The sequence below is a fragment of the Podarcis melisellensis genome (assembly GCF_964234715.1).
Source record: "Podarcis melisellensis genome assembly, chromosome: 5".
NCBI lineage: Eukaryota > Metazoa > Chordata > Lepidosauria > Squamata > Lacertidae > Podarcis > Podarcis melisellensis.
In genome coordinates this window covers 24,776,002-24,791,352 of record NC_138537.1, presented here as the reverse complement: position 1 = coordinate 24,791,352, position 15,351 = coordinate 24,776,002, and the positions used below count along the sequence as shown (strand labels likewise).

The 15,351-nt window shown below is 44.0% G+C and overlaps 1 protein-coding gene across 4 annotated transcripts in view; it reads right to left on the bottom strand.

Moving 5' to 3' along the window:
- CP (ceruloplasmin) overlaps positions 1–12,814 on the bottom strand; it is a 28,743-nt gene extending 15,929 nt beyond the window's left edge. For 3 of the 4 annotated variants that reach the window (XM_081910823.1, XM_081910821.1, XM_081910820.1), the window contains exons 1-7: positions 12,632–12,814; positions 9,298–9,542; positions 6,571–6,783; positions 4,777–4,947; positions 3,132–3,386; positions 1,749–1,914; positions 340–479 (exon numbers count right to left, since the gene is read on the bottom strand). In XM_081910823.1, coding sequence (XP_081766949.1) covers positions 340–479; positions 1,749–1,914; positions 3,132–3,386; positions 4,777–4,947; positions 6,571–6,783; positions 9,298–9,542; positions 12,632–12,786 — 1,345 coding nt within the window. In that variant the 5' untranslated portion in view covers positions 12,787–12,814. The remainder of the gene's footprint in view (positions 1–339; positions 480–1,748; positions 1,915–3,131; positions 3,387–4,776; positions 4,948–6,570; positions 6,784–9,297; positions 9,543–12,631) is intronic. The other variant, XM_081910822.1, reaches the window with a different exon arrangement.
- Between the last annotated feature and the right edge of the window lie 2,537 nt (positions 12,815–15,351).

The following is a 15,351-nucleotide window of genomic DNA, read 5'->3' as shown; positions in this document are numbered from 1 at the left end:
GAATAAAACTTTTAATTCTAACAACTGACTCAAGAGCCCGAGCACAGGGTCTACTAGTGGGGGCCACGACAGTGGCATTTTGACTCTGAGCATGATGTTCCCCACTCCTGCTTTAAAGGACTGTTTCAGTTTCTTTAGCGTCAAGTCTCAGGCTCCCATCCACAGTCACTTTGGGTAAAACCACATTGCCAGACCCCTTTGTAGTACTCAGACACCAAATTAGTGACACCACTGCCTTTACCTCTCAAAAGGTGTATTGTCTTCAGCCTTGAAAGACTCAGCCTAGGGAACTGAAAATCATCTCTGCTTTTGATTGCCAGAGGCTAAAAACAGTCTTACCTAAAAGCCCAAGATGTTCTTCACTAGGGAGCCTCTTCCGGCGCTGTGAAAATTCGCTGCTGGTATACTCAACGAAAAGAGCTTTTTTGTAAGATCCACCAATCCTTTGTTCGCTTTTTTCAAAAAATGTCTTGGACTCCCTGTGCAGCAACACAAATCATTTTCAAGAGCTGCATTCAGTTAACAGCAAAGAGAAAGACATTCTGCATCATACTAAAATGGTTCAGTCCTCATCTCATTCTAATTTCTTCTGTTGTTTGGCTTTGAGTGGCATAACTTGGAATCAAAGTGATTTGGATGGTAGGACTCCACCTGGAGGCCCAAATGGTCAGTCTTACTGGCTGCATGGAAGAACTACAATGAAGGGATTTTAAAGGAGCAAAAGGTAACAACATTTGCTTCGACACTGGGAATTTGCTATGGACTAGCCACACTTCCATTCACTGACTCTTTACACGACATTCTGAACAACTTTTTTTAAAAAATCAATGGAATAGCTGCACAATTTCCCCAGGTGTAGATGTCCTCTTGTGCTGCTGTACCAGCTAGTCATGACCTGCATCAATTGCTCTATTTCCTAGATTGCTGGTGACATTCCCTTCCCTGTCTCTAGGAATCAGTTCTATCACATTAACCTTCCTCTTTCCAAATCGCATCACCTTTTCAGTCAGTGGCCTCAATTGTGGCAGCAAAGAAGGAGAAGAACCGACCAGACTCTCACATTCCACACCCTTCAACAAGTCCAGGCCTAAAGCCAGGATGTGTGTCTTCTGGGTCATGTGACCCACAAGAAAGCACAGAGCTCAAAAAACAGTGTCCCGATTTAATTGGCAAGCTCAAGAGGCTCAGTGGTTTAGACCATAGCGCCACCAGTGTCCCTGAGGCAACTGATATACACAAGGCAAAGGGTAGGGCCAGGGCAGGGACCCCTCTTACATTAATAGGCCTCCCCATAGGTGCAGCAATGGGAACTCAAGAACGGCTGGGAGCTGCCATTTTAATTTCCCTCAGTACCACAGAGTGCCTAATATAGTGTCATGCCTTGGAGGTAATTGAAGCTCACAAGCCTAGCTGCACAATGTTGAGAACCCAAGCTAAGTATAAGCTCTGGTGGGTCCTTTGGGGGCACTGGATTCCCAGCAGCTGCCCTAGGATGCCAGGGGCTGGTACCAGACCAGGGCCACATCTTCTTGTGCAGACTTGGCTCTATACTTCCCTCCCTGCTTAAAAAATTCTGAACATACGAACAAAGGAAAGGCACTGCTGGATTGGATTGCTCCACACACCCCTCCTAGACAGCTGCTTACTAAGATTGAACAGCTCTGCTGGTGAGTGCATTGGAAGCACACATTTTTTTCATGCAATCATCTGGCTGCTGTTTGCTTGATAGCTTAAAAGGCAAAACTTACTCATCCAGAATTAATGGTTCCCCTGTGAAGTTATTTATTCCAGATGGGCCATAGTTCCACACATGTTCCTCTGCTGCAATGTAATAGTGCCTTGCTATAGTGCTCTTCTTGGGAGAGGGGGTATGGCCATTACAGTTTTTCACCTCAAAAATGGCCTGCATGCCGCCTGAAGAAAAGAAAGACAGAACACATGGCGTTAGGATACTTCAAATTCTGGGAATCTCTGCAAACAGACTGAAGACTCTTTAAAGTTAAAGGTTTGCTTCAATAAGCCCCAGGTCCATATCTCCTCATGAAGAATCACCTTAACATGAAGAAGAACCGACCAGACTCTCACATTCCAGACTCTCATAAAAGCTATGAGCATTCACTTGCTTGTGTTGATCAGCAAGAATCTGCAGCAGCTTTCTACAACCTGGTGGTCTCCAGATTTTTTTGACTACAACTCCCAACATCCCCAGGAAGCAGCTGGGCTGGCTTAGACTGATGGGAGACATAATTAAAAACATCTGGGAGCCACAAGATTGGAGAAGGCTGTCTTTCATGATTTATCATAACCTTATAATTTTATTCAGAATATCTGAGCAGCTCAGTTAAGCAAATTTGGTAGAGAGAGTGAAATGAATTGCTCCCTAGTGCAGACTTGTTTTCCCCTGTTCAATTCCCCCTGAAAGCAATGAAATATCATCAGGGCCCATCACTCTCAAGGGGATTTCCTATCCTGAATTCAAAGCATGCAGCAACAAAGAGCTCCATTTGTGGAGCTTCACCTGCCAGCTGTTCCAGGCTCTGGGCAGCTGTGTTGCCTGTTTTTTTCAAGAGGTTTAAAAGCCAGGAATACCTTTTACAGGAACAGAGGCAGCAACATTGTAAAGGATTCTGCGGAGCTGTGGATTCTGTAGACCCCTGATCCAACCCAGGTCATGGTCTGCCCAGATCTGATTAATTGCAATTTGAGTTTGATGAATTCCTTCCCGATCCCCAACCACACCTGCTGCTTGCATGTGAGCCCCAGTGGGTTGGTCAAGGATGAAGCTGGCGCTTTGGACAAAAAAGGGAGCCACCCCAGATTTACAGGTGTGGGGAAAATTTGGGCTCCCAGATGTTGCTGAACTACAATGTACACCAGCTCTAGCAAGCATGGCTAATGCCCAGGGATAATGGAAACCTGTAGTTCAGCAACATCTGGAAGGCCAGAGGTTCTCCAACCCTGATCTAAAGTCTCTGTCCTTTTGCCTGTCTCAATCTTATTACTTTCTTAAGGAGTGAACCCTATGCTGTGAACTCTAGGCTTCAAGAGAATACACCTTTCAGAACCTTGAAAATATTTATAATTCTTTGGCATGCAAAAAGGAACCCAGAGAGAGCACCCTTGGTTTGTACCTTCTATGTGATCATTGACTTGACAGCTAAGCAGCCACTGCCCATCGTTCTTTGGCACCATGAGAGCATCCACGAAGGTAGCTGGGAAGAGGCTGACCGTGTCAATTCGATGGTTCCTTTCGGTCAAGACTTGCCCATGGAAATAGGCTGAATGGATATCGGCTTCATTACCCATTCCAAAAAGATACCACTTCACATTTTCTTCCGCACACATTGTGAGATTGGGAAGATATCCATACATATATCCATTGATTGCTTTAAAAGAAAAAAGTTAAAAGATTATTTCAAACTTAGGTAAAGGTAAAGGGACCCCTGACCATTAGGTCCAGTTGTGGCTGACTCTGGGGTTGCGGCGCTCAATCTCGCTTTATTGGCCGAGGGAGCCAGCGTACAGCTTCCGGGTCATGTGGCCAGCATGACTAAGCCGCTTCTGGCGAAGCAGAGCAGGACACGGAAATGCTGTTTACCTTCCCGCCGGAGCGGTACCTATTTATCTACTTGCACTTTGATGTGCTTTCAAACTGCTAGGTTGGCAGGAGCAGGGACTGAGCAACAGGAGCTCACCCCATCACAGGGATTCGAACCGCCAACCTTCTGATCAGCAAGCCCTAGGCTCTGTGGTTTAACCCACAGCGCCACCCGCGTCCCTCAAACTACCATGGTGCTCCCCCCAAAACAGAGTACATTCAAATTAATATGTTAGCAATATCTATTTACAGATTGCAGCAGCATAAATTGAATTGAACCAGCAAAAGTTAATTAACCAAAGGCCTTTTTAAAAAGCTAGGTCTTCAATAACTGCCTGAAGAAACATGGTGATGGGGACCTCACTTAGCAAGGCCCTACCCCTGGTTGACACCATCCTGACCTCCTGAGACTGATGGCTTTGGAACAAATGGGAAAAGGCCATTCCAAAAGTATCCAGGTCTCAAACCATTCATGGCTTTGAAGGTTAACACCAGCATCTTGGGTTGAGCCCAAAATAACCTATCACCATCAATCAGGATGAGGTGGAATCAACAAAACTCTACCTCTGAAACAGGCTTTCTTTTTGCAGAATCCACTTTAGATCTAGAACATTGATGTCGTAGATTTCACTTAATTGATTATTAGTTATAATAATATCTTGACCCCAGGCATGACATCAGAAGTTGGTGTTGTTGCACACCTGCCAATAGCTCAGAGATTTATAAGGGCCCATCACCAATCTGCTGTTGCTGGTCTGGGTCTGTTAGTGGAAACTTGCAAGAGACCCAATGAACTTTGATGCCCACTCTATATCTTGTACTTGTTTTTAGACTCTTCAGAGTGACAAACTTGGGGCATTTAAGCAGTATGCCATTCAGCTACTGATCAGCTACTTAGCTTCTAAACAGGTGCCTTTTTTTAAAAAGTACAATCTAGAGTAACACATACACCATATAGATATTTGTGTGGAGCAATATAAAAATGATTTACTATGGCAGAAGCATCTATGTTCAGGGAGAGTATATCTCTTGACTGCCTGCTGCTATGGATAACTTTCAATATCTTGCCCAAGTTGTGAATATCTATGGAACTTACTTGTAATGTTATACGCACGTATACATGTTACAAAGAAGGTTCTTAAAAGAATGAAACAATTTGTTCTGAAAGGTAATCTTACAGTGCATTTTATTGCTCTCTTGGAAGTCCTCATTCCTGTCAACTTTGTCAGGTTCAGAGCAGTATTTCTTGATATTATCTTTTAAGTACCAGCTGAAGTTTTCGTCTACCACAGCAAACATCAGGACGAATTCTCGGTCGACATCCTTATCTTTTCCACCCTGCAGTGTACCTAAGGAAAACAAAGGACACATTTTGCACATTTACCTGCTGAAATTCTTGTCTCCCAGCTATTTGTTACCAGAAAAATGCCCACCAGTGGTGTATGATGGAGAGGCCAACCCATTTTCTGCTACAGTGTCTGAAAATGCAGCTCTTTTGTTTTTCTCCATGTGCATGAATAGTGGGCATTCACTCAGGTGGGAAAATGCCAAGAGAGACATTTGAGGTTATTTATTTGAAATACTTTATAGCAAACCCTTCAATGTGAAATAAAAATGTTCAAGGCAGCTAACACACACAATCATGTTAAATATCATGGCTAAAACAGCAACACACCCTAAATGGTTCAGCAACAGCAAACAAATCTAAAATCACAAAACTAGAATTTGAGGCCATCAAATGAACTGGAATGGTGGTGGAACTAGATGGGCTTTTCTGATCAAATAAGGCTCTTTTCTAGTTCTGAGATGCAGCCTTCTGTTGTTGGGTGTGATGTTGGTATTGAAAAGGAATTTCCCCCGGTGGTCACCCACTCTCTTTATCTAAAGGTCTCCAAAGACAATCTCAATATTTGGGCAAGTTCACATGGGAGTGATGACCCTTTAGATTCCCAGATCCTAAGCTTGAAAGCTCTTGAAAGGATTAAACCAAAACCTTTGAACTGTGATCAGCACCAGACAGTACAGAGCAGACCAGCAGTCAGCTGTTTAAGAACCGGTGGGATGTCTTTCAGGGTTGTCATATTTTGGAGAGCAAAAAAGAGGACACTATGATGACCATTCAAAGCAAATAAATGCAATGTATCCCAATTTTTATTGCTGAAAAAGAGGACACATGGCAACCCTAATGCGTTTGCTGGTCAACTATCTAGGAGTGTTGTTGTTATTTTTTTAACCAATTAAAGTTTCATAATAGTTCAAATAATCTCTAAAGGCAACTCCTCATGCAGTGCATAGCAGCTGAGTCATTGGGAGGTTCCTATAGCATGAATAACAGTGGTCAGTCTATTGCTATCCAGGACAGTTATGTTGGGTGCAACAGCTGATGAAATGTTTAGAAACCAGACACAAATACACACAACAGATATGGAGGATCTATCAGAGAATGGAAGATGACAAAAACACACACACACACACACACACACACACACTGCAGTTGTGAGAAAGAGGCTTGTGTAAGTTGTTTGTGTGTTTGAAGAACCATAAGAAGAAGCAGTTTAGGGACAGAGAGAAAGAAAGTCAGGAAGAAACAGAATTGGTTGATGGCTATAGAAACATCAGAGGATGCAGGGTGACTCAGTCTGCAGATCTGATGTGAAGCAGTGGGTTCTGCTTGGCAGGAACACACATCCTGTTTGCTTCCGCCTACTCTCTGCTTGTATATTCATAAATAATGTCATGACCTTCCAGTGCTCTCTCCTTCAAAGGAAACCCAAACCTGTGTTGTATTTGCTCCTTGAAACTACTCACCTCTCAGAGAAATGAGGAGCACATGTGACTCACACAGATACACTTCAGCTAAAATCTCAGGAACACAACTCATGAACTGCAAACAGATAAGATTCTTTGACTCTCGTTTCTTGAGGGGGGTGGGAAGGGAAACAGCACTCGGCCGTTTTCCATATTTCCCTTACCTTTCTTGCAAATGAGCAGAGGTCCAACAAGCCCAGAAGCAACATCCTTTGGGGCATCTATATGTGAGTGATAAATTCTGGTCACACAGTTATTATCTCCTGCTGCTGGACCATGATCTTCAGTTACCTCCCATCTATACACATACTGTTCTCCTGGTTGCACAGCATCATCTTTCTTTTGCAAACCTGAGGTGTTGTCAGGATAAAATGCACCTAGGAAATGCAACAAATAGTGAACGTGGTATTATATACTGGTAAAAGTGCCTCTGTGTCCGGGGCAGCTGTCTACCAGCTCCATTGGGTAAGCTGGCTGAGACCCTACCTGTCTCGCCAGAGTGGTACATGCTCTGGTTATCTCCTGCTTGGACTACTGCAATACACTGTACGTGGGGCTACCTTTGAAGGTGACCCGGAAACTGCAATTAATCCAGAATGTGGCAGCTAGACTGGTGACTCGGAGTGGCCGGTGAGACCATATAACACTGGTCCTGAAAGACCTACATTGGCTCCCAGTACATTTCAGAGCACAATTAAAAGTGTTGGTGCAGACCTTTAAAGCCACTTCACTAACATATGCAGTTTGTGTCCACTTGCCCCTAATATATGCCTGTTTGCGCACATTTCTTGGTTGGAGAATTGTATTGCAAAATAATAATAATATAATAAGAATTTATTATTTATACTCCGCCCATCTGGCTGGGTTTCTCCAGCTGCTTTGGGCCGCTTCCAGCAGAATATTAAAAACATGATAAAACATCAAACATGAAAAACTTCCCTAAACAGGGCTGCCTTCAGGTGTCTTCTAAAAGTCAGATAGTTGTTTATTTCTTTGACATCTGATGGGAGGGTGTTCCACAGAGTGGGCACCACTACTGAGAAGGCCTTCTGCCTGGTTCCCTGTAACCTCACTTCTCGCAGTGAGGGAACCGCCAGAAGGCCCTCAGCGCTGGACCTCAGTGTCAGAGCTGAATGATGGGGATGGACACGCTCCTTCAGGTATGCTGGGTCAAGGCCATTTAGGGCTTTCAAGGTCAGCATCAACATTTTGAATTGTGCTCAGAAATGTACTAGGAGTATGAATTTTGAAGGAGAGCTGCCCCTCAGTTTACATACTGATTTGTAGCCAATTAAGTTCAACCAATTTCAAGTATTGGACCTAAGGTAGTCATGTCCATTAATTTTGGTGGGTCTCCTCTGAGTATGACTATCATTGGGCACAATCCATTAGCTAGGGAAATGCAGTTTAGGACTCGTTCACATTTCCTTTTGTGCCATGTTTCTAGACACAGGTTCAGATTTGACACAACTACTCTATTCCAAACTTAAAAATGGAAAGCGAAATGCTGTTGGTCAACAAAAAGGGATTAAAGACTGTCTCAAGGCAAATCTAAAAAAATGTAGTTTAAACACTGACACCTGGGAAACACTGGCCTGCGAGTGCTCCAGTTGGAGAACAGCCTTTACCAAAGGTGTCATGGACTTTGAAGACACTCGAACTCAGGATGCAAGGGAGAAACGTGCTAAGAGGTAGGCACGCTTGGAAAATCCTCACTATGATCAACTCCCGCCCGGAAACCAATGTCCCCACTAAAGAAGGATGTGTGGATCCAGAATTGGCCTCCACAGTCATTTACGGACTCATTGTTAAAACTGTGTTTATGGAAGACAATCTTACTCGGCTACGAGTGATTGCCAAAGAAGAAGACAGATTTGAGTGGTGGGTTTTTTTGGTCCCATTGCTTTCCCTGGGAAAACATTTTACTGATGAATCGGAACAAACAGCAATTGGGTTTTCTGCAGATTGGCATTCGCTCTGATCCAGGGGTATAATCTGGGTTTCCCTGGGGAAAGCTCTGGTGGGAAAAAAACCCTGCTCAGACACAGACTTGGGAAGCTCAGAACTTTGCCTATAAAGCACAGAGCAACGTTAAGCGTGGCTGAGCAGGTTGGGATTAAAATGTGAAGCAAACAAATTTCTCCCGCATCTCAAAATTGAAGGTCTTGGGAGGGGGAGCAGATTTCCTAGTTGCAGAAAAAGAACCCTACACCCATAGGTAAGGTAAAAGTAAAGGACTCCTGGAAAGTTAAGTCCAGTCAAAGACAACTATGGGGTTGCAGTGTTCATCTCGCTTTCAGGCCAAGGGAGCCAGCATTTGTCCACAGTCAGCTTTCCGGGTCATGTGGCCAGCATGACTAAAGCACTACTGGTGCACAGAGGACCGTGATGGAAACCAGAGCGAACGGAAACACTGTTTACCTTCCTGCCACAACAGTACCTGTGGCATCTACTTGCATTGGCATGCTTTCGAACTGCTGGGTTGGCAGGAGCTGGGACAGAGCTACGGGAGCTCACCCCGTCGCAGGGATTTGAACTGCTGATCTTCTCATTGGCAACCCCAAGAGGCTCAGTGGTTTAGACCACAGCACCACCCACATCCTATCCTACACCCATAGGGTTGTATGTCTGTGGGGAGTTGGATCAAAGCAGACATTAATATCTGCACAAAAATGTCAGAGGTGCAGCTGCCCCCTCAGTCTTGCCAACTATAGTAGATTTGTCCAGTTGATTTACACTGTCAGTTGGCTACCCTGACTGTAATTCAAGGTGTTCCTCACAGCACTGGGTGGACGTCTACAGGCTTAATGATGCAATTCTGTTGCAAAACAGGAAAGGTATGGAATCAGTTGGTATTCCTGAAGACTGTTGAAACACAAATGGAAGTTTACCTTCGTTTTCTTTTGTGTATTTGACACCATGGGGGTGGAGTGTGTAGGCCCTTGTTGCAAAATTCTTTACATGGATGATGAGTGTGTCTCCAACTTCTGCTTTAAGAATGGGACCCAGGAAGCCCAGCCAAGGTGGTTTTGCAATAATATGGCTGTATGAGTTGTCTGTGAACTGCATGTACACAGCTTTTTTGTATGTGCTTCCTATCCGGTCTGGGCCTTGTTGGAGAAAGACAGCAGCTTGCCTAAAGGATCAACACACAATCATGTCAGCATAAGTCCTTGGAAAAAATACTGGGTACACTGGGATAGCTCAGTCAGTAGAAGATGAGACTCTTAATCTCAGGGTTGTGGGGTTTTGCCCCACACTGGGCAAAAGATTCCTGCATTGCAGGGGGTCGTCCCCTCCACCTCTACATTTCTGTGGTCCTATGATTACTGCTTCTGCACAGCATACGTTTTGTCTCAAATGAACTATTATTATCATTCCTTCTATTTCCGAAGTTCGGAGGCGAGTGCCATTGCTTACATAGACAAAATGGCGTCATCCATGCACAAGAGGGAGATGTCATCTGGCTTGAGTAAATCCCAAAATTTACAGAGGTACAAGATGTTAAAAACAGCCAATGATATCAATAAATAATGATAATTAGAGCACCCGTCCTGGCCTGACTGCACTGGCTGCCAATTGGTTTCCGGGCCCAATTCAACATGATGAATTTGACCCATAAAGCCTTAAATGGCTCAGGACCGCAATATCTCAAGGACCGTCTCTCCTCATATGAACTGACACGGACCCTGTGATCATCATCTGAGGCCCTTCTTCATGTGCCTGCTCCATGAGAAGGTGGCAACATGAGAATGGGCTTTTTTTTCAGCAGGGTGCAGCAACAGAGGAGACCCACTGAAATGTCACCACACATTTGGCAAACTCCCCATCCAAGCTTCCCCACCTAGGACTGGTTGCCAATGTGCAATGGGTAGTTTCTCCTTATTGGGTTTTTCTCTGCACGGAGGAGATTTCCAAAGGAGACCAGTGTGGCTGCAAAGGCTCAGGCTATGAGCCTGTTTACAGGAAGCTCTGTGAGTCACAAATTAAATTGGATGTGTATGTCATGGCTCTCCTTGGACTGTCCAAATAATTCATATTTAATTGGAAAGTCTCCTTCTCTTCCTCTGCAAAGATAATAGCTTTCATTAAAACTCCACCTTATAGCTAAGATTCCTGAGGGCTAAAGGGTTTAAGTAGAGGTTAAAAGTGAAACGTCAAGCGTCATAGGCCAAAAGCAACCCCACAGTGCAACTTCGCTGTTCTCATTGAATTTACACCAAGAAAGAAATTGGACCCTGTGCCTCTGTGCTTTGTCAGAGAGCTAATAGAGTTGCCGACACACCACGGCAGTGAAGGTCTGTTGTATGTCTCTTGTTGGTTTCGCCCAGCCTTTTCCCTTTGCTTTGCTCTTCAGAAATACCCTGTGTGTCTGGTTATGGCTAGCCCCTGAGAGGCACTGTGTTTCTCGGTCCTTTGAATTTCTTTCCTCATTCTTGCCCAGCTGCTTTCAACAAAGACAAGGAGACTGGTGTTGGTAAGATGCCTAGATTAAGCAAAGGGAGGAGCAAAGGCCAGGATCAGCTTTGTTGATTTTGAGTGCTCATTGTGTCATGTCATTGTCCTCAAACGCCTCTTTTGCATCTCACATGAGAGCCCTTGAGGAAGGATTAACAGATTTTTCTCTTTGACCATCTTCTGCTTTTGCTTCCTGCATTTCCACATCTGTCTGGAACACAGAACCCATGGCCACAACCTCACTTCTTATCAAACCACTCCTCTCTCCTCAGAATGACTGTTTGTTTATAATTGGTTTATTTTAAGCCACAAGAACCACTGCACACAATGGGGCATGCATCTGAGTAGACATGAATAGGATTTCACTGTAAAAAAAACCTCTAAATTAATTTAGAGGTATAGACCGCCTCACCACAACATTTTGGGGTGCCTCCAGAGCGTCAGTATTTTGTGGGAGGGATCAAAACTCAGAGGGAAACTTTAGATTCATGCAGTGACAGCAGCTTAAAAGGATCTGTCAGCTTTAAGAAAATATCTGGACCGTTTATGATTTGGAAAGTGACAGTAAAATGCATTGAAAAGTGTGAGGTGGAGGTAGGGCTGTCTTAAGCTTATGCGGTGCTGGGGTGCAAAGATCCGCCTAGCGCCCCCCCCAGGTTGCCCAGTCCCAGGTGCGCAGGAGGGCGGAGCCAGTCGGCCGCCTCAGCATCTCACTGTCTCAGTCACTCCTAAACTTGCAGCTCAGAACCGCCCGCAACAGAAGAGCCCACTCCAACCGGCAGGCGGGCTCTTCCCCGGACTCAACTCTCGGGCCCCAGACTCTTGGCCTGGCGCCCCTGAGAGCATGGCGCCCGGGTACCCCGCACCCCTAGTGCCTATGGGTAAGGCAGCCCTGGGTGGAAGAATTGCCCACATGAACACATATAAACATATCACAAGCAAATTGGGATGGGTGCAGGAGGTTCATTGTTGTATAACCACCGCACAAACAAATCAGAACAAGCGCTCAATAGACACAGGGCATTAGCTAAACTCCTCGTAAGCCAAGTAAATTAAGCTGAACGCTCAGGCTGGTTGGAGGAGAATGTAAGTAGACCCTGCTGAATCATCTAGTCTAACTTCCTGTTCTGATGGCAGCCAGCCAGACGCCTGTGGGAACCCTGCAAGCAGTATTTGAGCACCAGAGTACTCTCCCCTCCTGTGGTATTCAGAAGTATTACTGCCTCTGAATGGAGGCGGAGCATAGACATCATGGCTAGTACATAACTGTCAACGTTTTCCTTTTTTTAAGGGAAATCCCCTTATTCCGAATAGGATTCCTCACAAGAAAAGGGGAAAAGTTGACAGCTATGGGCTAGTGGCCTTCGACATCCCTCTCCTCCATGAATTTGTCTATTCCTCTTTTAAAGCCACCTAAGTTAGTGGCCATTGCTTCCTCCTGTAGGAACTGCATGAGCCACTTTTCCTTTCCATACAAATCAACTTTTTTCTTAAGTAGTCCTTAAGCAGTCAGTATACTTTGATAGAAGCAAATCTGTATGCTAATGTGACAATAAAGAAAAGAAGCCACGTATACAATTTTTGCAGGCATAGCTTGAACAAAACTGCATCGGCTGAAATTTGTTGTTGTCTCATCCTTCTTTGCATCGGGCTGTACTACAACATGCATTTACTGAGCACCCATTAAAATCAACAGAGATAAATCGCCTATACTAAAAGGTGAAAGCTTGTTTTCAATACAGTTAGCCCAAAGCGAGTATCACTTACTCATCTTCTGAAAACGGCTTTCCAGATATGATGTTCTTTGTCCCGGGAGCATAATTCCAATCCGTTTCTGTAATCCCAATGTAATATTCCCTATCTGCTGCCCAGGCCTGTAAGAAACAGCAAGCCAGCAAGTGGCTTAGTACAAACAGCTCCATTTTCTATTGCTGCCGGTGTAATAGAAGTTCGTGTTCCCTTTATAAGATCAGGATTTCCCCTACGCACCCGCCCCCATGGTTGCTGTTGCATAGTTCAGTAGACTAAAAGATTGCACAATGCTTGCTGGAATAAACACAGCCAGATTTGATGCCGGTAACTCAGGCAGCTGACGGATTAGTATTTTTAGAAAAACTTCCTTTTGATTTCAGCCAACCTCCTTCAAATGCAAATAAGACCTTCTGTAAAAGAAACTTTCCCCTATCAAAAGGGTTTAAAGGATTAAAGCTCCCTGTGAATTTTTTTTGGAGTTTCCCAGTGTGTAAGCAATGCCCATCTACTTTCTTGGACGTGGTCCTAGTGGATTTTCCTGCATTCCACAACATAAGGTTTCAAGCAGCAAGACAGTGACATGGATTCCATGTGGCCAGTAATATTAAAGTTGTCAAATTTTGAAAGAGGTCTCCTTTTCTTTTTCTTTATTCACTCTAGTAAGTTCTGAGGGATTTTACAAATGGTTTATTCTACATTCATGCTTGTTTGGTCTTCCTCATTGCTCATCCAGTCGATAAAGTCCATATAAATTTAGCAGCCTGATAGCAGAGTGCCAAAGACTAAATTCAACGCCTTTCAGTATAGGAAGAGTCATGCGCAATTTTAAGCAGGACAAGTTTTTTATGCACACAGATAAATCTGTCTATTCAGTCAATTCCGCTACTCTCTCCAAATTTTATCTGTTAAAAAGATTGACACATTGCAGAATAAGAAAATAATTTTAGGAAGAGCGGACATTTTAATTATATTTATTAAATTATATTTATTAATTATATTTATCCCTTCCAGGTTTCAAGTCAGACCAACATTTCCTGCCTGATTTTTTTTCTCTCCACCCAAGGCCATTTCTTTTTATCTAACCATGTGGTTACCTTTTAGGTATGGAATGCAAATAGGATCTAACAGTCTATCATCAACCACTCAGCAGTGGTGCCCTCCCTGTAGAACACCCTCCTTTCAGATGTCAAGGAGATAAAGAACTACATAACTTTTATTCGTCATCTGAAGGCAGCCCTGTATCAGGAGGTAAGCAATGACAAAGGTCCGTATAGTTAAAGCCATGGTTTTCCCAGTAGTGATGTATGGAAGTGAGAGCTGCTCTCACAGAGGCAAGATGTACATTTGTGTGTTTCTCGGTATAGCGAAATAAAATAGCAATGTAGCCATACCTGCCTCATCCTTTCATTGCGGACTACGAGATTACACTCTGCTGGGCTCAGGACAAGATGAGCCATATCAGCTGCAGATGGGCCGGAGCTGAATAAACTAACACAGAGCACGCCAGGCACTTCTGTCTTCCACTGCCTCCCACAGTTTGGTCAAACTCATGCTGGTAGCTTCAAGAACACTATCCAACCATCTTGTCCTCTGTCGTCCCTTTCTCCTTGTGCCCTCAATCTTTCCCAACATCAGGGTCTTTTCCAGGGAGTCTTCTCTTCTCATGAGGTGGCCAAAGTATTGGAGCCTCAGCTTCACGATCTGTCCTTCCAGTGAGCACTCAGGGCTGATTTCCTTAAGAATGGATAGGTTTGATCTTCTTGCAGTCCATGGGACTCTCAAGAGTCTCCTCCAGCACCATAATTCAAAAGCATCAATTCTTCGGCGATCAGCCTTCTTTATGGTCCAACTCTCACTTCCATACATCACTACTGGGAAAACCATGGCTTTAACTATACGGACCTTTGTTGGCAAGGTGATGTCTCTGCTCTGCTGCAAAGATATCTGAAGCTTTTAGATAGTTGACATAAGACTATAAGAAGAGGCCTCTGCTGGATCAGGCCAAAGGCTCATCTAGTCTAGCAGCTTGTTCTCATGATGGCCAATGAGATGCCTATGAAAGGCATATTTTCACTGGGGACTTACTGATCCTGTTGACTGCATAAAACGCCCTTTTCAAAAACAGCATCTGCCTAAATTAGCTCACAGAACATCTTGAACTACATGTAATAGCTTATAGCTTATTCTGATATATGGCTTCATCTTTTGTTTTAGAATTGACCACAGAACAATACAGTTGGCCTAATCTGGGTTTTCTATTTTAAAAAAACACGTTTAAAGGCACTATTAGTATGCGTTTCCTGCAATGTAAGAACACGTGCTTTTTCCTTCTGTAATTCGACAAGAAAAATTGTGCTTAATTGCTTCATTAAGTTCATTTGCATTCACTGAAATGCAATTAATAAAAGTCTTATTAAATTTTACAAGCCATTTTGCAGGAAACAAAAAGAAGGATATGCAATTAATCCCAGAATTAAGTTTACACAGTAGGATTGCTATTATTGAGCTTTTATTACAGTAGTTTGTAAAACTTAGCCTATGACTAATGTGTGTAGGTTCATTATTAGAACTAAAATTCTGTGCAGGCAGAGTATGTCGAGATTAGGGTCCTGACGCCCCCAGGCAATATGATTCTCCAGCAGTTTGACTTCAAACCCGGTGACACTCCATTGTCTCTCAAGGCAGACAGATGCCGACAATAGGTAAAGGTAAAGGGACCCCTGACCCGTGGCCGA